Source organism: Salmo salar, chromosome ssa12, assembly GCF_905237065.1.
Source record: "Salmo salar chromosome ssa12, Ssal_v3.1, whole genome shotgun sequence".
NCBI lineage: Eukaryota > Metazoa > Chordata > Actinopteri > Salmoniformes > Salmonidae > Salmo > Salmo salar.
Window position 1 is genome coordinate 12,968,313 of NC_059453.1, and position 24,103 is coordinate 12,992,415.

The window sequence follows — 24,103 nt, forward strand, 5'->3', positions numbered from 1 at the left end:
ATCCGAACTTACCGTACTTCGAAGCATGTCAACCGCTGTTTAAAATCAATTTTTATGCCATTTTTCTCATAAAAAAGCGATAATATTCCGACCGGGAATCTGCGTTTAGGTAAACAGACGAAAGAAAATAAAGCATGGGGTCGACTCGGGCACGCGCCTAAGCCCATAGTACTCTGATCGGCCACTTGCCAAAAGCGATAATGTGTTTCAGCCAGAGGCTGCCTCGATATCGTTCAGCTTTTTCCCGGGCTCTGAGAGCCTATGGGAGCCGTAGGAAGTGTCACGTTAGAGCAAAGATCCTCAGTCTTCAATAAAAAGAGCCAAGATGAAACACAACTTGTCAGACAGGCCACTTCCTACATGGAATCTTCTCAGGTTTTGGCCTGCCATTTGAGTTCTGTTATACTCACAGACACCATTCAAACAGTTTTAGAAACTTTAGGGTGTTTTCTATCCAAAGCCAATAATTATATGCATATTCTAGTTACTGGGCAGGAGTAGTAACCAGATTAAATCGGGTACGTTTTTTATCCGGCCGTGTCAATACTGCCCCCTAGCCCTAACAGGTTAACTGCTATTTTATGAATCTCTGTGATTCTTCTTCTTATTGTAAACCTCTGTGCCTGTATTTTATGAAGCTCTTTGTTTCTTCATCTTACTGTAGACCTCTGTACCTGTATTTTATTAAGCTCTGTGATTCTTCTTCTTACTGTAAACCTCTGTACCTGTATTTTATTAAGCTCTTTGTTTCTTCTTCTTACTGTAGACTTCTGTACCTGTATTTTATTAAGCTCTGTGATTCTTCTTGCTACTGTAAACCTCTGTACCTGTATTTTATTAAGCTCTTTGTTTCTTCTTCTTACTGTAGACCTCTGTACCTGTATTTTATGAAGCTCTGTGATTCTTCTTCTTACTGTAGACCTCTGTACCTGTATTTTATGAAGCTCTGTGATTCTTCTTCTTACTGTAGACCTCTGTACCTGTATTTTATGAAGCTCTGTGTTTCTTCTTCTTACTGTAGACCTCTGTACCTGTATTTTATGAAGCTCTGTGATTCTTCTTCTTACTGTAGACCTCTGTACCTGTATTTTATGAAGCTCTTTGATTCTTCTTCTTACTGTAGACCTCTGTACCTGTATTTTATGAAGCTCTTTGTTTCTTCGTCTTACTGTAGACCTCTGTACCTGTATGCTGTGGGATATGGACTGCCACTGGCTATAGTCATCATCTCTGCTATCACCTACCCAGATGGATATGGTACCACACAACAGTGAGTCTGAGTCTGTGTGTGTGGGTGTGTGAGAGACTGTGTAGCAAATCTGTCCCATATAAATAACACCAGATAACGTTATTCTAACGTTATCCTGTCTCTGTCAGCTGTTGGTTGTCTCTGGAGAGAGGATTCATCTGGAGTTTCTTTGGCCCAGTGTGCACCATCATCATCCTCAACACTTTCTTCTTCATCATCACTGTCTGGAGGCTGGCCCAGAAGTTCTCTAGTCTCAACCCTGACCTCTCCAACCTACGCAAGATCAAGTAAGGGGAGAGAGAGAGAGAGAGAGAGAGAGAGAGAGAGAGAGATGCAGATTGTAAAATTATAAGGAAAAAACTTAGAACACTATCCAACCAAAAGCACAGAGACCCAAATAATGGTGAATTACGCCTTCATTACTGTGAGACTTTAAAACTCTATAAACGTACACTCAGAACCAAAAAAGCACAGTACAACAGCAAGCAGCTGACACTAATTGAGGAGTCCATAAACACAAACAATTTTTGGCAAAATTGGAAAAAACTAAAAAAATCTAAACAAGAGGAATTAGCGATACAAAATGGTGACATATGGACAACCCATTTCAAAACACTCTACAACACCGTTCAAATTGACACAAACGCAGAACAACGCCAAATCCATGAGAAGTTGAATGGATTAGAAAAAGCTATAAAGGACAATCAAAACCCATTGGACTCCCCAATTACTGACCAGGAGCTCTATAAGAAACTTCAGGCTCTCAAATTTAAAAAGCATGCGGACCTGATGGCATCCTAAATGAGATGCTCAAACTCACTAGTGAAAAATTTCAATTGGCTATATTAAAACTGTTTAATTTGATCCTGAGTGTAGGTTATTTCCCTGACATCTGGAATCAAGGACTCATAACCCCAATCTTTAAGAACGGAGACAAATTTGACCCTAACAATTACAGAGGCATTTGTGTGAACAGTAACCTGGGGAAGGTTTTCTGTAGTATCATCAATGTAAGAGTTCTAAACTTCCTTAATAAGCACAATGTCTTGAGTAAAAGCCAAATTGGATTTATACCAAAACATCGCACAACTGATCATATTTACACCCTACACACCCTGATAGATAAACATGTCCACCAAAATATACGCTTGCTTTATCGACTTCCAAAAAGCATTTGATTCTATTTGGCATACAGGACTGTTCTACAAAGTTATTGAAAGTGGTGTACATATGACATAATTAAATCAATGTATACTGGCAATACGTGCAGCATTAAAATTGGTAAGAAAAGAACAGAATTCTTTAACCAGGGGCGGGGCCTTCGTCAGGGTTGCAATCTGAGCCCTGCACTCTTCAATATTTACATCAACGAATTGGCCACTATTCTAGAAAAATCCTCAGCCCCTGGTGTTAGTCTCCACAATTCAGAAGTTAAATGCCTACTCTTCGCAGATTACCTATGCCTGCTGTCACCCACAGCACCTAGCCTACAGCAGAGCCTGGACCTGCTAGAGCAGTATTGCCAGACCTGGGCCCTGGCTGTAAACCCCAAAAAGACTAAAATAATGATTTTCCAGAGAAGATCCAGATCTCAGGGAATTAGACCAAAGTTCTCAATTGGTACAAAATATATAGAGTACTGTACACACTACAATTACTTAGGTTTAAAAATAAGCTCAACTGGACACCTTAATGAGGCAGTGAATGAACTGAGAGAGAAAGCACGCAGGGCATTCTACGCCATTAAAAAGCAAATTCAAATTGAAATACCTATTAAAATTTGGCTAAAACTAATTGAATATGTCATTGAACCAATTGCACTTTATGGCAGCGAGGTGTGGGGTCCACTTGCAAAACAAGATTTCATCAAATGGGACAAACACCCCATTGAAACCCTACATGCAGAGTTCTGTAAGATTCTCCTACGTGTCCAGAGGAAAACTACAAACAATGCATGCAGGGCAGAATTAGGCCAATATCCACTAATAATAAAAACTCAAAAAGAGCAATTAAGTTTTGGAAACATCTAAAATACAGTGACCCCCTCTCATATCATTACCAAGCCCTGCAATGCCAAGAGCTGAGCAAAGAAAAGAGTCCCCTCATCCAGCTGGTCCTGGGGCTGAGTTCACAAACCTGTTCTACTAACACACTGAAGCCTCAGGACCAGAACATCCAATCAATCAGAATAAACCAAATTACAACACAGTCAAAACAAAACTACATTGCTTATTGGGAAACACAAGCACAAACACAAAGCAAAATGCAGTGCTATCTGGCCCTAAATCGACAGTACACTATGGCTAAATATTTGACCATGGTTACTGATCAAAACCTTAGAAAAACCTTGACAAAGTACAGGCTCAGTGAGCACAGCCTTGCCATTGAGAAGGGTAGACACAGGAAAACCTGGCTCCCTGTAGAGGAAAGGCTGTGCAGCCACTGCACAACAGCAGAACCTGAGACGGAGCTGCATTTCCTGACAAAATGTCAAAAATATAAAACAATTAGAGAGTGTCATTTCCCCAAATTTGAAACCCTTATTCAAGGTTTCAAAGACCTCTCTGATGAGGATAGGCTACCCGTCCTGTTGGGGGAGGACGCAGAGAGCTGTGTGTTGGCAGCGCACTACATTGCTGCCTGCCATAAGTTGAGGGACAGTGTCTGACAGACCAATAAACCTGCACATGTCCTCTACTGTATGATTATTGTTATTGTTGAATATATGGTTATTTTGACCCTTGGTTATTGTTGTTACTGTTGTCCCGTTGACAATATTTGATTCTCATTTTTTATTTATTTTTATATTGTAAATAGCCAAATTAAGCTTTGGCAATATGTATATTGTTACGTCATGCCAATAAAGTGAATTTAATTGAGATGGAGGGAGAGATGGGAGAGATGGGAGAGAGAGAGAGAGAGAGAGAGAGAGAGAGATGGAGGGAGAGATGGTAGAGATGGAGGGAGAGATGGGAGAGAGAGAGAGAGAGATGGAGGGAGAGATGGGAGAGAGAGAGAGAGATGGAGGGAGAGATGAGAGAGAGAGAGATGAGAGAGATGGGGGGAGAGATGGGAGGGAGAGATGGGAGGGAGAGATGGGAGAGAGAGGGAGAGATGGGAGAGAGAGAGAGAGAGAGAGGGAGAGATGGGAGAGAGAGAGAGAGAGAGAGAGAGATGGAGGTAGAGATGGGAGTGAGAGAGATGGAGGGAGAGATGGGAGAGAGAGAGAGAGATGGAGGTAGAGAGAGAGAGCGAGATGAGAGAGAGATGGGAGAGATGGGAGGGAGAGAGAGAGAGATGGGAGGGAGAGATGGGAGGGAGAGAGAGAGAGATGGGAGGGAGAGATGGGAGAGAGAGAGAGAGATGGGAGGGAGAGAGAGATGGGAGAGAGAGAGTGAGATGGGAGGGCGAGAGAGAGATGGGAGGAAGAGAGAGAGATGGTAGAGAGAGAGAGAGAGAGATGGAGGGAGAGATGGGAGAGAGAGAGAGAGAGAGAGATGGAGGGAGAGATGGGAGAGAGAGAGAGAGATGGAGGGAGAGATGGGAGAGAGAGAGAGAGATGAGAGAGATGGGGGGAGAGATGGGGGGAGAGATGGGAGGGAGAGATGGGAGAGAGAGAGAGAGAGAGATGGGAGGGAGAGAGAGAGAGAGTGGGAGGGAGAGAGAGAGAGAGAGATGGAGGTAGAGATGGGAGAGAGAGAGAGATGAGAGAGAGAGGGAGAGATGGGAGAGAGAGAGAGAGAGATGGGAGGGAGAGAGAGAGATGGGAGAGAGAGAGAGAGAGAGATGGAGGTAGAGATGGGAGAGAGAGAGAGAGAGATGGAGGGAGAGATGGGAGAGAGAGAGAGAGATGGAGGGAGAGATGAGAGAGAGAGAGATGAGAGAGATGGGGGGAGAGATGGGAGGGAGAGATGGGAGGGAGAGATGGGAGAGAGAGGGAGAGATGGGAGAGAGAGAGAGAGAGAGGAGAGATGGGAGAGAGAGAGAGAGAGAGAGAGATGGAGGTAGAGATGGGAGTGAGAGAGATGGAGGGAGAGATGGGAGAGAGAGAGAGAGATGGAGGTAGAGAGAGAGAGCGAGATGAGAGAGAGATGGGAGAGATGGGAGGGAGAGAGAGAGAGATGGGAGGGAGAGATGGGAGGGAGAGAGAGAGATGGGAGGGAGAGATGGGAGAGAGAGAGAGATGGGAGGGAGAGAGAGATGGGAGAGAGAGAGTGAGATGGGAGAGCGAGAGAGAGATGGGAGGAAGAGAGAGAGATGGTAGAGAGAGAGAGAGAGATGGAGGGAGAGATGGGAGAGAGAGAGAGATGGAGGGAGAGATGGGAGAGAGAGAGAGAGATGGAGGGAGAGATGAGAGAGAGAGAGAGAGAGAGAGAGAGAGAGAGAGAGAGATGGGAGAGAGAGAGAGAGATGAGAGAGATGGGGGGAGAGATGGGGGGAGAGATGGGACGGAGAGATGGGAGAGAGAGAGAGAGATGGGAGGGAGAGAGAGAGAGAATGGGAGGGAGAGAGAGAGAGAGAGTGGAGGTAGAGATGGGAGAGAGAGAGAGATGAGAGAGAGAGGGAGAGATGGGAGAGAGAGAGAGAGAGAGGAGAGAGAGAGATGGGAGGGAGAGAGAGAGAGATGGAGGTAGAGATGGGAGAGAGAGAGAGAGAGATGGAGGGAGAGATGGGAGAGAGAGAGATGGAGGGAGAGATGGGAGAGAGAGAGATGGGAGGGAGAGAGAGAGAGATGGAGGGAGAGATGGGAGAGAGAGATTGGAGAGAGAGAGAGAGAGAGAGATGGGAGGGAGAGATGGGAGAGAGAGAGAGAGAGAGAGAGAGAGAGAGAGATGGGAGGGAGAGAGAGAGAGAGAGTGGGAGAGAGACAGAGAGAGAGAGATGGGAGAGAGAGAGAGATGGGAGAGAGAGAGATGGGAGGGAGAGAGAGAGAGAGAGAGAGAGAGAGATGGGAGAGAGAGAGATGGGAGAGATGGGAGGGAGAGATGGGAGAGAGAGAGAGATGGGAGAGAGAGAGAGATGGGAGAGAGAGAGAGAGAGATGGGAGGGAGAGAGAGAGAGAGAGAGAGAGAGAGAGAGAGAGAGAGAGAGAGAGAGAGAGAGAGAGAGAGAGAGAGAGAGAGAGAGAGAGAGAGAGAGAGAGAGAGAGAGAGATGGGAGAGAGAGAGAGATGGGAGAGAGAGAGAGATGGGAGAGAGAGAGATGGGAGAGAGAGAGAGAGGGAGAGAGAGAGAGAGAGAGAGAGATGGGAGAGAGAGAGATGGGAGAGAGAGATGGGAGAGATGGGAGGGAGAGAGAGAGAGATGGGAGGGAGAGATGGGAGGGAGAGAGAGATGGGAGAGAGAGAGAGAGAGATGGGAGGGAGAGAGAGAGAGAGAGATGGGAAGGAGAGAGAGAGAGATGGGAGGGAGAGAGAGAGATGGGAGAGAGAGAGAGATGGAGGGAGAGATGGTAGAGAGAGAGAGAGAGAGATGGAGGGAGAGATGGGAGAGAGAGAGAGAGAGATGGGAGAGAGAGAGAGAGAGAGAGATGGAGGGAGATATGGGAGAGAGAGAGAGAGAGAGATGAGAGAGAGATGGGGGAGAGATGGGAGGTAGAGATGGGAGGGGAGAGAGAGAGAGAGAGAGATGGGAGGGAGCGAGAGAGAGAGAGAGAGAGAGAGAGAGAGAGAGAGAGATGGGAGGGAGAGAGAGAGAGATGGGAGGGAGAGATGGGAGAGAGAGAGATGGGAGAGAGAGAGACAGAGATGGGAGAGAGAGAGAGAGATAGATAGAGAGAGAGAGAGAGAGAGAGATGGGAGAGAGAGAGAGAGAGATGGGAGGGAGAGAGAGAGAGATGGGAGAGAGAGAGAGAGAGATGGGAGTGAGAGAGAGAGAGAGAGAGATGGGAGAGAGAGAAAGAGAGATGGGAGGGAGAGAGAGAGAGATGGGAGGGAGAGAGAGAGAGAGATGGGAGGGAGAGAGAGATGGGGGAGAGAAAGGGAGATGAGAGAGGGAGATGAGGGAGATGGTGGAGAGAGAGGGAGATGGGGGAGAGAGAGGGAGATGGGGGAGAGAGAGAGAGATGGGGGAGAGAGTGAGAGAGAGATGGGGGAGAGAGTGAGAGAGATATGGGGGAGAGAGTGAGAGAGATGGGGAGAGAGTGAGAGAGAGATGGGGGAGAGAGTGAGAGAGAGAGTGTGTGAAACTGAGAGATAGAAAGAGGGATGGAGGGAGAGAGAGAGAGAGAGAGTGAGAGTGTAACCTATAGACTAGGAGTCAGGAAGCAGGTGCAGAAGGAGAGTTTAAAACCTCTTACATCTAGACGTTCCGCTAGCGGAACACCTGCTTTAATATCCAATGATGGGCTTGGCGCGAAATACAAATTCCTCTAAAATCCGAAAACTTCCATTTTTCAAACATATGACTATTTTACAGCATTTTAAAGACAAGACTCTCCTTTATCTAACCACACTGTCCGATTTCAAAAAGGCTTTACAACGAAAGCAAAACATTAGATTATGTCAGCAGAGTACCCAGCCAGAAATAATCAGACACCCATTTTTCAAGCTAGCATATAATGTCACAAAAAACAAAACCACAGCTAAATGCAGCACTAACCTTTGATGATCTTCATCAGATGACAACCCTAGGACATTATGTTATACAATGCATGCATGTTTTGTTCAATCAAGTTCATATTTATATCAAAAACCAGCTTTTTACATTAGCATGTGACGTTCAGAACTACCATACCCCCCGCAAACATCCGGTGAATTTACTAAAAACATGACAATTATTTTAAGAATTATAGATACAGAACTCCTCTATGCACTCGATATGTCCGATTTTAAAATAGCTTTTCGGTGAAAGCTCATTTTGCAATATTCTCAGTAGATAGCCCAGCCATCACGGCTAGCCATTTAGACACCGACCAAGTTTAGCCCTGATCAAACTCCGATTTACTATTACAAAAGTTTCATTACCTTTGTTGTCTTCGTCAGAATGCACTCCCAGGACTGCTACTTCAATAAGAAATGTTGGTTTGGTCCAAAATAATCCATCGTTATATCCAAATTGCGGCGTTTTGTTCGTGCGTTCCAAGACACTATCCGAAATGGTAAATAAGGGTCGCGGGCATGGCGCAATTCGTGACAAAAGATTTCTAAATATTCCATTACCGTACTTCGAAGCATGTCAACCGCTGTTTAAAATCCATTTTTATGCCATTTTTCTCATAAAAAAGCGATAATATTCCGACCGGGAATCTCCGTTTAGCTAAACAGAGGAAAGAAAACAAAGCTTTCGGTCGACGCGGGCACGAGCCTGAGTCTCACAGTACTGTAACCAGCCACTACCCAAACGCGCTACTTTGTTTCAGCCAGAGCCTGCAAAGCCACGATTCAGCATTTTGCCGCCTTCTGAGAGTCCATGTGAGCCGTAGAAAGTGTCACGTAAGAGCAGAGATCCCCTGTAATAGATAGAGATAATCAACAAGGCCAAGAAATGGTCAGACAGGGTACTTCCTGTACAGAATCTTCTCAGGTTTTGGCCTGCCAAATGAGTTCTGTTATACTCACAGACACCATTCAAACAGTTTTAGAAACTTGGGAGTGTTTTCTATCCAAAGCTAATAATTATATGCATATTCTAGTTTCTGGGCAGGAGTACTAATCAGATTAAATTGGGTACGTTTTTTATCCGTCCGTGAAAATACTGCTCCCTAGGCATAACAGGTTAATAATGGAGGGATGGAGGGAGAGAGAGAGAGAGAGAGAGAGAGAGAGAGTGTAACCTATACACTAGGATTCAGGAAGCAGGTGCAGAATGAGAGTTTAATAATGGAGGGATGGAGGGAGAGAGAGAGAGAGAGAGAGAGAGAGAGAGAGAGTGTAACCTATACATTAGGATTCAGGAAGCAGGTGCAGAAGAGGAGTTTAATAATGGAGGGATGGAGGGAGAGAGAGAGAGAGAGAGTGTAACCTATACAGAACAAGCAGATTAACACAACAGGAGCAGCCTACTGAACGTGAACGAAACCAATACTGCCTGAAGACAGGCTTCTGAGGGCTAAATAAATTGGGAAGAAATCAAGGTAATGATGAAGTCCAAGTGTGCATAACGAGGGGGAGCAGGTGTGCGTAATGTGGGTTGCCAGGTGTGCGTAGTTATGGTTGCCATGACCGGAGGTTTGTAGACTGGGGACGTCGAGCGCCGGAGACAGGGAATGGAACGCAGGTGTGACAGAGAGAGGGGAAGAGACAGAGAAAGTGACGGAGAAAGACAAATAGAGGAATGGAGAGATAGGTGAATGTAGAAATGCATTAAATGTATGGACAGTGACAAATCCTTGGTGTGTGTGAATAAATTAATTTATGCAATTCAGTTTTTAGCTGCCATAGTACATTAAATAAAACTGTACTAAAACCTTTCCCTCCTTCCTCCCCCTCCACCCTCCCGTTCTCCTCCCTCCTCCTCCCCTCCTCCTCCTCCCTCCTCCTCCCTCCTTCCTCCCTACCTCCTCCTCCTTCCCCCTCCTCCCTCCTCCTCCTCCCCTCCTCCCTCCCCCTCCTCCCTCCTCCTCCTTCCCTCCTCCCCCCTCCTCCTTCCCTCCTCCTCCCTCTCTCTCTCCAGGGTGTTCACAGTGACAGCAGTGGCCCAGCTGTGTGTGTTGGGTACTATGTGGATATTTGGAGTGTTCCAGTTCCAAGAGGAGGGGACAGTGGTCATGACATATCTCTTCACTATCCTCAACTCTCTACAGGGAGCTCTGCTGTTCATCATGCACTGCCTACTGAACAAAACGGTATGGTATGGTATGGTATCGTGTGTGTGTGTGTGTGTGTGTGTGTGTGTGTGTTTGTGTGTGTGTGTGTAACACTGTGCTCTGCTGCCCCCATCAGGTGAGAGAGGAGTATTGCAAGCTGCTGTCCTGTATCTGCACACCACTGAAGAAGAGATACTCAGAAGTCAGCACTACCAACCCTTCCTCCAGCCAATCCCAGGTACACACACACACACACACACACACACACACACACACACACACACACACACACACACACACACACACACACACACACACACACACACACACACACACACCACTTTCACTGAGTTAACCTCTGTCCTTTGACCTTTTTCTGTCCTAGGGGTCAGAAAAACATGAGGGAGTCGCAGATATGACGTCACCAAACCCCCATAATGCACCTCTTTACCCCTCCTCTCATGACAAAGGTTTCCACTAGATGGCCAAACTGTAAAGTCAAAATGGTCGATATCGTAAACATTTATGAAAACAAAGCTTTGCGTTTAACGGTGTGGTTAAGATACACTGTAGAAATGGGCAGGGTTTCTGATTTAGCATCTTGGCCAGATAGTGACAACCCAGAAACACTATTCAGGCCAGGTTAGTAGAAATGTGTCCAACTAGCCTGCCGGATAGTAAAAATTTTAGTCCACTAGCCAAGTTGGCCAGTGCCCAAAATCCTTCAGTTCCATCCCTGATTAGACACTTCATATCAAACTTGATGTTAACCACTGTCTTATCAAGCATTAGGTTATCCAATCAGAAGTTATGTGATCTTCATGTCATCCAATATTAATCCATATCCTCTTTATGTCATTTTTACAGCCACAAAAGATCGGTTCAATTTTACACCACTTCGTCAAATAGACAGATGAAACCATAATCATAAACAGAGGGTTTCTTCCTTTACATGAATGTGATAGATTTATAGTAATATTTATTACCAAGAGCACAAGATATGGTGACTTTTCTACACAAATAAATCCAGGGGATTTAGAAAAACATTATGTGAAGATATGTGTTAGTTGTGACCTAATGTTATACTGTAAATGTGTATTTTTCTTAATAATGAATGACACAAATATACATTTTCACAAAGTCTGCTGCGTCAGTTTGTCTGATGGCAATTTGCATATACTCCAGAATGTTATGAAGAGTGATCAGATGAATTGCAATTAATTGCAAAGTCCCACTTTGCCATGCAAATGAACTGAATCCCCAAAAAACATTTCATTTCAGGCTTTTCAGCCCTGCCACAAAAGGACCAGCTGACATCATGTCAGTGATTCTCTCGTTAACACAGTGTTGACGAGGACAAGGCTGGAGATCACTCTGTCATGCTGATTGAGTTCGAATAACAGACTGTAAGCTTCAAAAGGAGGGTGGTGCTTGGAATCATTGTTCTTCCTCTGTCTACCATGGTTACCTGCAAGGGAACACGTGCCGTCATCATTGCTTTGCACAAAAAGGGCTTCACAGGCAAGGATATTGCTGCCAGTAAGATTGCACCTAAATCAACCATTTATCAGATCATCAAGAACTTCAAGGAGAGTGGTTCAATTGTTGTGAAGAAGGCTGCAGGGCGCCCAAGAAAGTCCAGCAAGCGCCAGGACCGTCTCCTAAAGTTGATTCAGCTGCGGGATTGGTGCACCACCAGTACAGAGCTTGCTCAGGAATGGCAGCAGGCAGGTGTGAGTGCATCTGCACGCACAGTGAGGCAAAGACTTTTGGAGGATGGCCTGGTGTCAAGAAGGGCAGCAAAGAAGCCACTTCTCTCCAGGAAAAACATCAGGGACAGACTGATATTCTGCAAAAGGTACAGGGATTGGACTGCTGAGGACTGGGGTAAAGTCATTTTTTCTGATGAATCTCCTTTCTGATTGTTTGGGGCATCCGGAAAAAATCTTGTCCGGAAGAAGACAAGGTGAGCGCTACCATCAGTCCTGTGTCATGCCAACAGTAAGCATCCTGAGACCATTCATGTGTGGGGTTGCTTCTCAGCCAAGGGAGTGGGCTCACTCACAATTTTGCCAAAGAACACAGCCATGAATAAAGAATGGTACCAACACATCCTCCGAGAGCAACTTCACCCAACCATCCAGGAACAGTTTGGTGACGAACAATGCCTTTTCCAGCATGATGGAGCACCTTGCCATAAGGCAAAAGTGATAACTAAGCGGCTTGGGGAAGAAAACATCGATATTTTGGGTCCATGGCCAGGAAACTCCCCAGAACTTTGGCGGCAGCGTAGCCTAGTGGTTAGAGCGTTGGACTAGTAGCCGAAAGGTTGCAAGTTTGAATCCCCGAGCTGACAAGGTACAAATCTGTTGTTCTGCCCCTGAACAAAGCAGTTAACCCGTTGTCATTGAAAATAAGAATTTGTTCTTAATTTACTTGCCTAGTTAAAAAAATGTAAATAAAACCTTAATCCCATTGAGAACTTATGGTTAAATCCTCAATAGGCAGGTGGACAAACCAAACTCCAAGCATTGATTATGCAAGAATGGGCTGCCATCAGTCAGGATGTGGCCCAGAAGTTAATTGACAGAATGCCAGGGTGGATTGCAGAGGTCTTGAAAAAGAAGTGTCAACACTACAAATATTGACTCTTTGCATCAACTTCATGTAATTGTCAATAAAAGCCTTTGACACTTATGAAATGCTTGTAGTTATACTTCAGTATTCCATAGTAACATCTGACAAAAGTATCTAAAGACACTGAAGCAGCAAACTTTGTGAAAATTAATATTTGTGTCATTCTCAAAACTTTTGGCCTCGGCTGTATATCATGAGAAAGTTAAAGATTTGTGGTGAACACTTGCAGTGCTTTTGTCCAAATATAGCAATTATCACCAGTTTTTTTTTAGAAATCCCTGTGGAAAGATTCTCAGAATGAGGAAGGAATAAACAGGAAATCTGGATTCTCCAACAAGATTGTCACTCATGGCTCCATGGCTACAGTTCAGACATTGTAGAGGATGTCACAGATCTAGGATCAGCTTACCCAAACCAAAACCTAACTTAAGAGCTTGGTACATCCATTTTGTTTTATGTTTAAATTAGTGATTTATAGCCCATGGTTCTTGTAGAGGTCAACTGTCGTTCCCCATCAGAATCCCAACTATAAGCTTGTTTTACTCCATTGTTTGTACACGATGTAAAGGTTTAAAACATGGTTAAAACTATCATGTTGATCTCATGGATGGTCAGTCCTTGCATCCAGAGCTCCATCTTTGATTTTGAGAGTGGTTAAATTCCTCCAGTCCCATCCCACAGCTGTTAACCACAACAAGTGGTGGGATGACCGGTTTGCTGCTTTTTGGATCCCAGGCTGCCCCTTTAAGGTTCCACCCTAGACCTTGGTCTCAGCCTAACCATGGAGATAAAGTAGAGTCTTAAAATAATCTAAACAATGTCTACATTCAATGTTGTATGTTTTATATTCAATTCATTTGCAATTTTAGACAAGTTGTGTATTTTAAACTTTTAGAGAACGTACCATTTTCATGACATTTTATTAAGCAACTTGAATGTAAGCACTTAATGTTGTCATGACGTTGCCCTCTCTTTGAGTACAGGGAGCACAGTTGACCCCCTCCCCCTTGCACCATCCCCCTACCTACCTCTCCCTACCCAGGCCCGGTGAAGGCGGTGGTAAATTCCAAAGGAAATGTCCTGCCCCCTGGCCCAGTTGAGACACAGAGGGGTTTCATAGAGAGACAAGGAAATTCTTCCAACTCACAGAATTGGGGAACCGAACGACATTTATGTTCTGGAGAAGGTATAAAAGATCGGTGAAGAATCCAGCTACGAACTGGTCCGCTTTGTACAATTTTGTGATACTCAGAAGAGACAATATAGCCATATTACCATAAAACTGTTTATATAATAGCCTCAGCTATGAGACTTGCATCTAAATGGTTGTATAAAATGTATTAATAAGGATAAAGCTATTTGGAATACGTTGAGATGCTATGTACTGATGTTAATGTGATAGAATGTATTTCTGTTCAAAGCTTAAATCAGTCATCGGCATGCCCCCCAGGGACACAGACAGGACCAGGCGTCATGTGACAAGCCTGTTCTATGTTCACGTATAAAACCCCCACCCAGGGTTACTTTCATCATACCAGCTTACCTCAGAAGAGAGAGCCAAGGTTTGACCATCCAATTCCTCTACTGAAAGTTAACTATACCACATGGTTAAACTTTCAGTCTATCGAGACCAACAGAATAATAACAAGTCTTTGATATTAATTAATAGTCTGCAGCTAGAAATTATATCATTGAACGCGAAGACCGACGAAACATCCATTCTATAACATTATTAATGAATGTCGCTTTGAAAGATCCATTCTAACCGAGAGAGAGAGAGAGAGAACAGGACAAAAACTCTCCAACAGGACAAAAAGTCTCCAACAAGGATTCCGACGACACACTGAGCGTAAATATATATTGATTGCAATTGTTCCAAAAATGAGTGAGCGTTCATGTGCAAAGAATTAGCATATCAATTGTTAATATTTATCAACTCTGTAGTGTCTTCTCAGCTGCCCTTTATGACCCTTTGTTTAACAGGCCACCATGCCTGTTTAGCCCACTAGGGCACATTACTCTACCAATTCTTTGTGACGATAATTACTGTTTGTATGCTTTCTGTGAATTACTTAGTTTAGTAAATAAATGATTTTAAGACAATTGATGTATGGATGACTTTAGTAAAGGCTGGATTCGTGCAGATACAACAATTTACGATGTTTGGAATGAGACTGGACGCGAGATTATCAGCCTATACTATAATATAATATAATATAATATATAATGTTATAATTTAGGAAAGTTATATTAGGAAAATTATAACTTTGTAATCTGAATATTTTCCTTGGTGCCCCGATCTCCTAGTTAATTACAATTAAACGATTAATCAGTTTAATCGCATGATAATAATTACAGGGAGTTATTTGATAAACATGTCTTCAGGTTAATGGTGCCCAAAGACACGACAGTGTTGTACTTGACTGTGTACTCTGTAGTGTGTGTGTGTGTGTTGGTGTGAAAGAGAGAGAGAGAGAGAGGGTGTGTTTCAGTAATTTTAGACACAATAAATCGTTGCGACAAATAACCTACTGTAGATGTCTTCTTACACACACACACACACACACACACACACACACACACACACACACACACACACACACACACACACACACACACACACACACACACACACACACAGACACAGAGGATGTGCATGTCTAGTTGTGTCTAACCTGAATGTGTTGAGGCCTACTCAGAGTTTCCACCCTGAGATCCCTTCTCTAATGACTTCTGTCCTACTTCACTTTCTATACAGTAGATCCCTTCTCTTATGATTTCTGTCCTACATCACTTTCTATACAGTAGATCCCTTCTCTTATGATTTCTGTCCTACATCACTTTCTATACAGTAGATCCCTTCTCTAATGTATTCTGTCCTACTTCACTTTCTATACAGTAGATCCCTTCTCTAATGTCTTCTGTCCTACTTCACTTTCTATACAGTAGATCCCTTCTCTAATGTCTTCTGTCCTACTACACTTTCTATACAGTAGATCCCTTCTCTAATGTCTTCTGTCCTACTTCACTTTCTATACAGTATATCCCTTCTCTAATGTCTTCTGTCCTACTTCACTTTCTATACAGTAGATCCCTTCTCTAATGTCTTCTGTCCTACTACACTTTCTATACAGGTAGATCCCTTCTCTGTCTTCTGTCCTACTACACTTTCTATACAGTATATCCCTTCTCTAATGTCTTCTGTCCTACTCCACTTTCTAAACAGCATGGTGGTGGCAGCATCATGCTGTGGGGATGTTTTTCAGCAGTAGGGACTGGGAGAGTAGTCAGGATCGAGGGAAAGATGAACGGAGCAAAGTACAGAGAGATCCTTGATAAAAACCTGCTCCAGAGCACATAGAATCTTAGACTGGGGCAAAGGTTCACCTTCCAAACAGGACAACAACACTAAGCACACAGCCAAGATAATGCAGGAGTGGCTTTGGGACAAGTCTCTGAATGTCCTTGAGTGACCCAGCCAGAGCCCGGACTTGAACTCGATCGAACATCTCTGGAGAGACCTGAAAACAGCTGTGCAGCGATGCTTCCCATCCAACCTGACAGAGCTTGAGAGAATCTGCAGAGAAGAATGGGAGAAACTCCCCAAATACAGGTGTGCCAAGTTTGTAGTGTCATATCCAAGAATACTCGAGGCTGTAATCACTGCCAAAGGTGCTTCAACAAATTACTGATTAAAGGGTCTGAATACTTATGTAAATGTGATATATATATATATATATATATATATATATATATATATATATATAATATATATAAATATTTTAAATGTATAACATTCTAGAAACCTGTTTTTGCTTTGTCATTATGGGGTATTGTGTGTAGATTAATGAGAAAAAAAATATATTTAATCCATTGTAGAATAAGGCTGTAACGTAACAAAATATAGAAAAAGTCAAGAGGTCTGAATACTTTCCGAATACACTGTATAGACAGTGTTAGTGGGTGTAGACAGTTTGGCAGTTCTCAGACGTCAGCTTGTGTTATGTTATACTATGCTTTGGTATGTAGTTTTATGTTATATGTTAAGATAATATATTAATATACGTTAGCTACAATGTTCTGTTATGCTATAAGTTAGTATATGTTATGGTGTGTGTCACTATACTGTATGTAAAGTACATTCAGGTAGTTATGTTATGGATGTTACGGATGTAGTACTACAGTGAGGGGAAAAAGTATTTGATCCCCTGCTGATTTCGTACGTTTGCCCACTGACAAAGAAATGATCAGTCTGTAATTTTAATGGTAGGTTTATTTGAACAGTGAGAGACAGAATAACAACAAAAAATCCAAAAAACGCATGTCAAAAATGTTATAAATTGATTTGCATTTTAATGAGGGAAATCAGTATTTGACTCCAAAAGATTGGAAAAGATTGGAAAGCAGCTGCTGTCATCCCCCTCTTCAAAGGAGGGGACACTCTTGACCCAAACTGCTACAGACCTATATCTATCCTACCCTGCCTTTCTAAGGTCTTCGAAAGCCAAGTCAACAAACAGATTAACGACCATTCCGAATCCCACCGCACCTTCTCCGCTATGCAATCTGGTTTCAGAGCTGGTCATGGGTGCACCTCAGCCACGCTGAAGGTCCTAAACGATATCGTAACCGCCATCAATAAGAAACAATACTGTGCTGCCTTATTCATTGACCTGGCCAAGGCTTTCGACTCTGTCAATCACCACATTCTTATTGGCAGACTCAACAGCCTTGGTTTCTCAAATGATTGCCTCGCCTGGTTCATCAACTACTTCTCTGATAGAGTTCAGTGTGTCAAATCGGATGGCCTGTTGTCCGGGCCTCTGGTAGTCTCCATGGGGGTGCATCAGGGTTCAATTCTTGGGCCAACTCTTTTCTCTGTATATATCAATGATGTCGCTCTTGCTGCTGGTGAGTCTCTGATCCACCTCTACGCGGACGACACCATTCTGTATACTTCTGGCCCTTCTTTGGACAATGTGTTAACAACCCTCCAGACGAGCTTCAATGGCATACAACTCTCCTTCCGTGGCCTCCAACTGCTCTTAAATACAAGTAAAACTGAATGCATGCTCTTCAACCGATTGCTTCCTGCACCTGCCCGCCCGTCCACTTAGAATATGTGGACAACTACAAATACCTAGGTGTCTGGTTAGACTGTAAGCTTTCCTTCCAGACTCACATCAAACATCTCCAATCCAAAGTTTAATCTAGAATTGGCTTCCTATTTTGCAAAAAAGCATCCGTCACTTATGCTGCCAAACATACCCTCGTAAAACTGACCATCCTACCGATCCTCGACTTCGGCGATGTCATTTACAAAATAGCCTCCAATACCCTACTCAACACACTGGATGCAATCTATCACAGTGCCATCCGTTTTGTCAACAAAGCCCCATATACTACCCACCACTGCGACCTGTACGCTCTCGTTGGCTGGCCCTCGCTTCATACTCGTCGCCAAACCCACTGGCTCCAGGTCATCTACAAGACCCTGCTAGGTAAAGTCCCCCCTTATCTCAGCTCACTGGACACCATAGCAGCACCCACCCATAGCACGCGCTCCAGCAGGTATATCTCTCTGGTCACCCCCAAAGCCAATTCCTCCTTTGGCCATCTCTCCTTCCAGTTCTCTGCTGCGAATGACTGGAACGAACTACAAAAATCTCTGAAACTGGAAACACTTATCTGGCTCACTAGCTTTAAGCACCAGCTGTTTTAGCAGCTCACAGATCACTGCACCTGTACATAGCCCATCTATAATGTAGCCCATACAACTACCTCTTCCCCTACTGTATTTATTTATTTTGCTCCTTTGCACCCCATTATTTCTATTTCTACTCTGCACTTTCTTCCACTACAAATCTACCATTCGAGTGTTTTACTTGCTATATTGTATTTACTTTGCCACCATGGACTTTTTTGCCTTTACCTCCCTTATCTCACCTCATTTGCTCACATTGTATATAGACTTATTTTTCTACTGTATTATTGACTGTATGTTTGTTTTACTCCATGTGTATCTCTGTGTTGTTGTATGTGTCAAACTGCTTTGCTTTATCTTGGCCCGGTCGCAATTGTAAATGAGAACTTGTTCTCAACTTGCCTACCTGGTTAAATAAAGGTGAAATAAAAAATGTATAAAAAAATATAGGGACTATAGCTACTATGGCAACCACAGAGACTTAAGCATTTATGTCTATATAGACTATTGAGACTATAGAGGAACCGCAGAAGAAGGTAATGACAAGAGAATAGTTGAAGATGCATTAGGATTAACCACGGGTGATTACTGAGTGTGTTGGGGAATAGTACTAAGTGAATGTTGATTTGAGAGTTGTGTGAGTGTTGAAATGACAGGTTAATATGTTTGAAATTTGGAAATTAAGAGATTGAAATGTGGATAATAACAGATTGATATTTGGAAAATAATTGGTAAGCTGAAGTTCAACAAAGGATTGAAATTTGGATAAAAAGATGTCTGAAATTTGGAGAATAAGAGATTGAAATATGGATAATAAGAGATATTATTAGTACTGAGTGAATGAGAGCTGTCAGGGGACTAGCCCCGGTGTGAAAGAGGTGCGTGTATGAATGAAAACCCCAACCAATTCTGTGAGCTGAGTTTTAACGTTGTATAGGGATTCTGCGTGATGTGAAGATATAAAATAACTATTACCGAATATACTGTATGACTATTATAATGGGTTACTAGAGATGTGATGAAGTAACAATGTATGTTGAGTTTAATGGGTTACTAGAGATTTGTTAATGTAATATGTTATTAGTGGCTTTCAGATAGCACTTTAATAATGTGTTGTCTTAGTATTTTGAAGAAGTGTGTTTGAATACAAGGTCACATGAGGAAAAGAGGAATTGAGACTCATATCATATTAGAGGCTGCCATCTGTCGTTTGGGTTAAAGATAAGCTTCCTGTGGACAAATAGATAAGCCGCCAGTGAAAATGAATGGTACTCACTGAACTCAAACAGGCTGTAAGGGACATTTGGGACAGAGATTCTGTGACATTTGGGACAGAAAGAGCATACAGTACAAGTCAAAAGTTTGGACACACCTACTCATTCAAGGGTTTTCTTTATTTGTTCTATTTTCTACTATGAAATAACACATATGGAATCGTGTAGTAACCAAAAAAGTGTAAAACAATTTAAAAAAAAATCTAAGTAGCCACCCTTTGCGTTGATGACAGCTTTGCACACACTTGCCATTCTCTCAACCAGCTTCATGAGATAGTCACCTGGAATGCATTTCAATTAACAGGCTTGTTTTGTTAAAAGTTCATTTGAGGAATGTATTTCCTTCTTAATGTGTTTGAGCCAATCACTTGTGTTGTGACAAGGTAGGGGTGGTATACAGAAGATAGTCCTATTTGGTAAAAGACCAAGTCCACATTATGGCAAGAACAGTTCAAATAAGCAAAGAGAAATGACAGTCCATCATTACTTTGAAACCTCTTTGGGATTGGGGGCAGTATAATCACGTCCAGATGAAAAGTGTGCCCAAAGTAAACTGCCTGCTACTTAGGCCCAGATGCTAGGATATGCATATAATTGGAAGAATTGGATAGAAAACACTCTAAAGTTTCTAAAACTGTCTTTGAATATAACATAACTTATTTGGCAAGCGAAACCCCGAGGGCAAACCATCTAGGAAATATTTTTTTTGAGGTGACAGTGTTTTCTATTAGGTTTCTATGGGAATCTAGATTTATGAGGCACCTGGTTGCAGTTCCTATGGCTTCCAACAGATGTCAACAGTCTTTAGAAATTGGTTGATGTTTTTCCTTTGAGAAATGAAGAAGTACGGCTGTTCAGAATGAGTGTCAAGCCAAGTGTACTCTTTTGTTTGGTGCGCGCTCCAGGACACGCACTCCACATTGATTTTATCCGCTATTGAACACAGTATATTCCGTCTTAAATTTGATAGATTATTTACATTTTAGGATACCTAAGGATGGACTAGGAAAGTTGTTTGAAATGTTTGGACAAGTTTACAGGTAACTTATTAGATAATTTGTAGTCATGTTGGGCGAGTTGGAACTGGTGTTTTTCTGAATCAAACTCGCCAAATAAATGGACATATAAAAAAGGAGTTTATCGAACAAAAGGACCATTTGTGATGTTTCTGGGACATATTGGAGTGCCAACAGAAGATCTTCAAAGGTAAGGCATGAATTATATCGTTATTTCTGACTTTCGTGACGCACCTGCTTGGTTGAAATAAGATTTTCATGTGTTTGTATGGTGGGGTGCTGTCCTCAGACAATCACATGGTTTGCTTTCGCCGTAAAGCCTTTTTTAAATCTGACACGGTGGCTAGATTAACCTGTTAGGGCTAGGGGGCAGTATTGACACGGCTGGATAAAAAACGTACCTGATTTAATCTGGTTACTACTCCTGCCCAGTAACTAGAATATGCATATAATTATTGGCTTTGGATAGAAAACACCCTAAAGTTTCTAAAACTGTTTGAATGGTGTCTGTGAGTATAACAGAACTCATATGGCAGGCAAAAACCTGAGAAGATTTCATGCAGGAAGTGGCCTGTCTGACAAGGTGTCGTTCTTCTTGTCTCTGTTTATTGAAGAGTGAGGATCTTAGCTGTCCCGTGACACTTCCTACGGCTGCCATAGGTTCTCAGAAGGCGGCAAAACGCTGAATCGTGGCTTTGCAGGCTCTGGCTGAAACAAAGTAGCGCGTTTGGGTAGTGGCTGGTTACAGTACTGTGAGACTCAGGCTCGTGCCCGCGTCGACCGAAAGCTTTGTTTTCTTTCCTCTGTTTAGCTAAATGGACATTCCCGGTCGGAATATTATCGCTTTTTTTACGAGAAAAATGGCATAAAAATTGATTTTAAACAGCGGTTGACATGCTTCGAAGTACGGTAATGGAATATTTAGATTTTTTTTGTCACGAATTGCGCCATGCGCACGACCCTGATTTACCATTTCGGATAGTGTCTGGGACGCACGAACAAAACGCCGCTATTCGGATATAACGATGGATTATTTTGGACCAAACCAACATTTGTTATTGAAGTAGCAGTCCTGGGAGTGCATTCTGACGAAGACAACAAAAGGTAATCAAACTTTTATAATAGTAAATCTGATAATGGTGAGTGCTAAACTTGCCGGGTGTCTAAATAGCTAGCCCGTGATGGCTGGGCTATGTACTTAGAATATTGCAAAATGTGCTTTCACCAAAAAGCTATTTTAAAATCGGACATATCGAGTGCATAGAGGAGTTCTGTATCTATAATTCTTAAAATAGTTGTTATGCTTTTTGTGAACATTTATCGTGAGTAATTTAGTAAATTGTTAGTGAATTCGCCCGGAAGTTTGCGGGGGGTATGCTAGTTCTGAACGTCACATGCTAATGTAAAAAGCTCGTTTTTGATATAAATATGAACTTGATTGAACAAAACATGCATGTATTGTATAACATAATGTCCTAGGTGTGTCATCTGATGAAGATCATCAAAGGTTAGTGCTGCATTTAGCTGTCTTCTGGGTTTTTGTGACATTATATGCTAGCTTGAAAAATGGGTGTCTGATTATTTCTGGCTTGGTACTCTGCTGACATAATTTAATGTTTTGCTTTCGTTGTAAAGCCTTTTTGAAATCGGACAGTGTGGTTAGATTAACGAGAGTCTTGTCTTTAAATAGCTGTAAAATAGTCATATGTTTGAGAAATTGAAGTAATAGCATTTCAAAGGTTTTGAAAATCGCGCCACAGGATTCAACTGGCTGTTACGTAGGTGGGACGAATTCGTCACGCTTGCCCCAGAGAGGTTAACAAGAAGTTATGCTTTCATTTGGTCTATTGCACTTGTGATTCTATGAAAGTTAAATATTTCAAATAATTTCATTTGAATTTCGCTCTCTGCAATTTCACCGGATGTTGTCGAAACATCTGTTACGGCTAGCGGAACGTCTAAGCCGTGAAGGTCAGTCAATGTGGAACATTTCAAGAACTTTGAAAAGTTTCATCAAGTGCAGTCGCAAAAAACATCAAGCGCTATGATGAAACTGGCTCTCATGAGGACCGCCACAGGAAAGGAAAACCCAGAAATACCTTTGCTGCAGAGGATAAGTAATATAGTTACCAGCCTCAGAAATTGCAGCCCAAATAAATGCTTCACAGAGTTCAAGTAACAGACATATCTCAACATCAACTGTTCAAAGGAGACTGCATGAATCAGGCCTTCATGGTCAAATTGCTGCAAAGAAACCACTACTAAATGACACCAATAATAAGAAAAGATTTGCTTGCACCAAGAAACACAAGCAATGGACATTAGACCGGTGGAAATCTGTCCTTTGGTCTGATGAGTCCAAATTTGAGATTTTTGGTTCCAACCGCCGTGTCATTGTGAGACACAGAGTAGGTGAACAGATGATCTCCGCATGTCTGGTTCCCACCGTGAAGCATGGAGGAGGAGGTGTGATGGTGTGGGGGTGCTTTGCTGGTGACACGGTCTGTGATTTAGTTAGAATTCAAGGCACACTTAGCCTTGGCATTCTACAGTGAAACGCCATCCAATCTGGTTTGCACTTAGTGGGACTATCATTTGTTTTTCAACAGGACAATGACCCAACACACCTCCAGGCTGTGTAAGGGCTATTTGACCAAGAAGGAAAGTGACAGAGTGCTGCATCCAATGACCTGGCCTCCACAATCACCCGACCTCAACCCAATTTACATGGTTTGGGATGAGTTGGAACGCATAGTGAAGGAAAAGCAGCCAACAAGTTCTCAGCATATGTGGGAACTCCTTCAAGACTTTTGGAAAAGCATTCGAGGTGAAGCTGGTTTAGAGAATGCCAAGAGTGTACAAAGCTCTCATCGAGGCAAAGGGTGGCTACTTTGAAGAATCTAAAACATAAAATATAGTTTGATTTGTTTAAAACTTTTTTAGTTACTACATGATTCCATATGTGTTATTTCATAGTTTTGATGTCTTCACTATTATTCTACAATTCTACAATGGAAAAATAAAGAAAAACCCTTGAATGAGTGGGTGTGTCCAAACTTTTGACTGGTTCTGCATGTCAATGCAAAAGTTTCAAATGATAAGACTACAAGAAAGGGGCTCTGGGATTGTTTACTTTAGAAGGTGTCTATTCCGCTTAATGGGACACTATCATCTGAAGTGTCTGAAGTATGATTCTGTATACACATGGTTTTATCAAGACTTTTTAGGACTGATTAAGATGTAGCATAGTGAAAACTAAGTACATGTTTATTTTCTTCCTTCCAGAACTGATGAAATGCCCAATATGATGAGTTTACCAATGGTTTTGTCACGTCTGCTTCTCCTCCCCTTCTCTGATGCTCGAGGTCTCCAGGCGGCTCATCATTACGCACACCTCTCACCATCGTTCACGCCCCAGCGCTTCATCGGACTCACCTAGACTCCATCACGTCATTATCTACCCTATATCTGTCACTCC

General features: G+C 42.7%; 1 protein-coding gene across 2 annotated transcripts in view; it reads left to right on the top strand.

Annotated features, from left to right (window-relative positions):
- Positions 1-13,940, top strand: part of LOC106564216 (adhesion G protein-coupled receptor E5) — a 45,280-nt gene extending 31,340 nt beyond the window's left edge. Inside the window, exons 11-15 of one of the 2 annotated variants that reach the window (XM_045690740.1) lie at positions 1,175-1,270; positions 1,378-1,536; positions 9,862-10,033; positions 10,131-10,232; positions 10,380-11,216. In XM_045690740.1, the coding sequence (XP_045546696.1) occupies positions 1,175-1,270; positions 1,378-1,536; positions 9,862-10,033; positions 10,131-10,232; positions 10,380-10,475 (625 nt within the window). In that variant the 3' untranslated portion in view covers positions 10,476-11,216. Of the gene's footprint in view, positions 1-1,174; positions 1,271-1,377; positions 1,537-9,861; positions 10,034-10,130; positions 10,233-10,379; positions 11,217-13,673 lie in introns of those variants that run through there. The other variant, XM_045690741.1, reaches the window with a different exon arrangement.
- Positions 13,941-24,103: the final 10,163 nt, after the last annotated feature.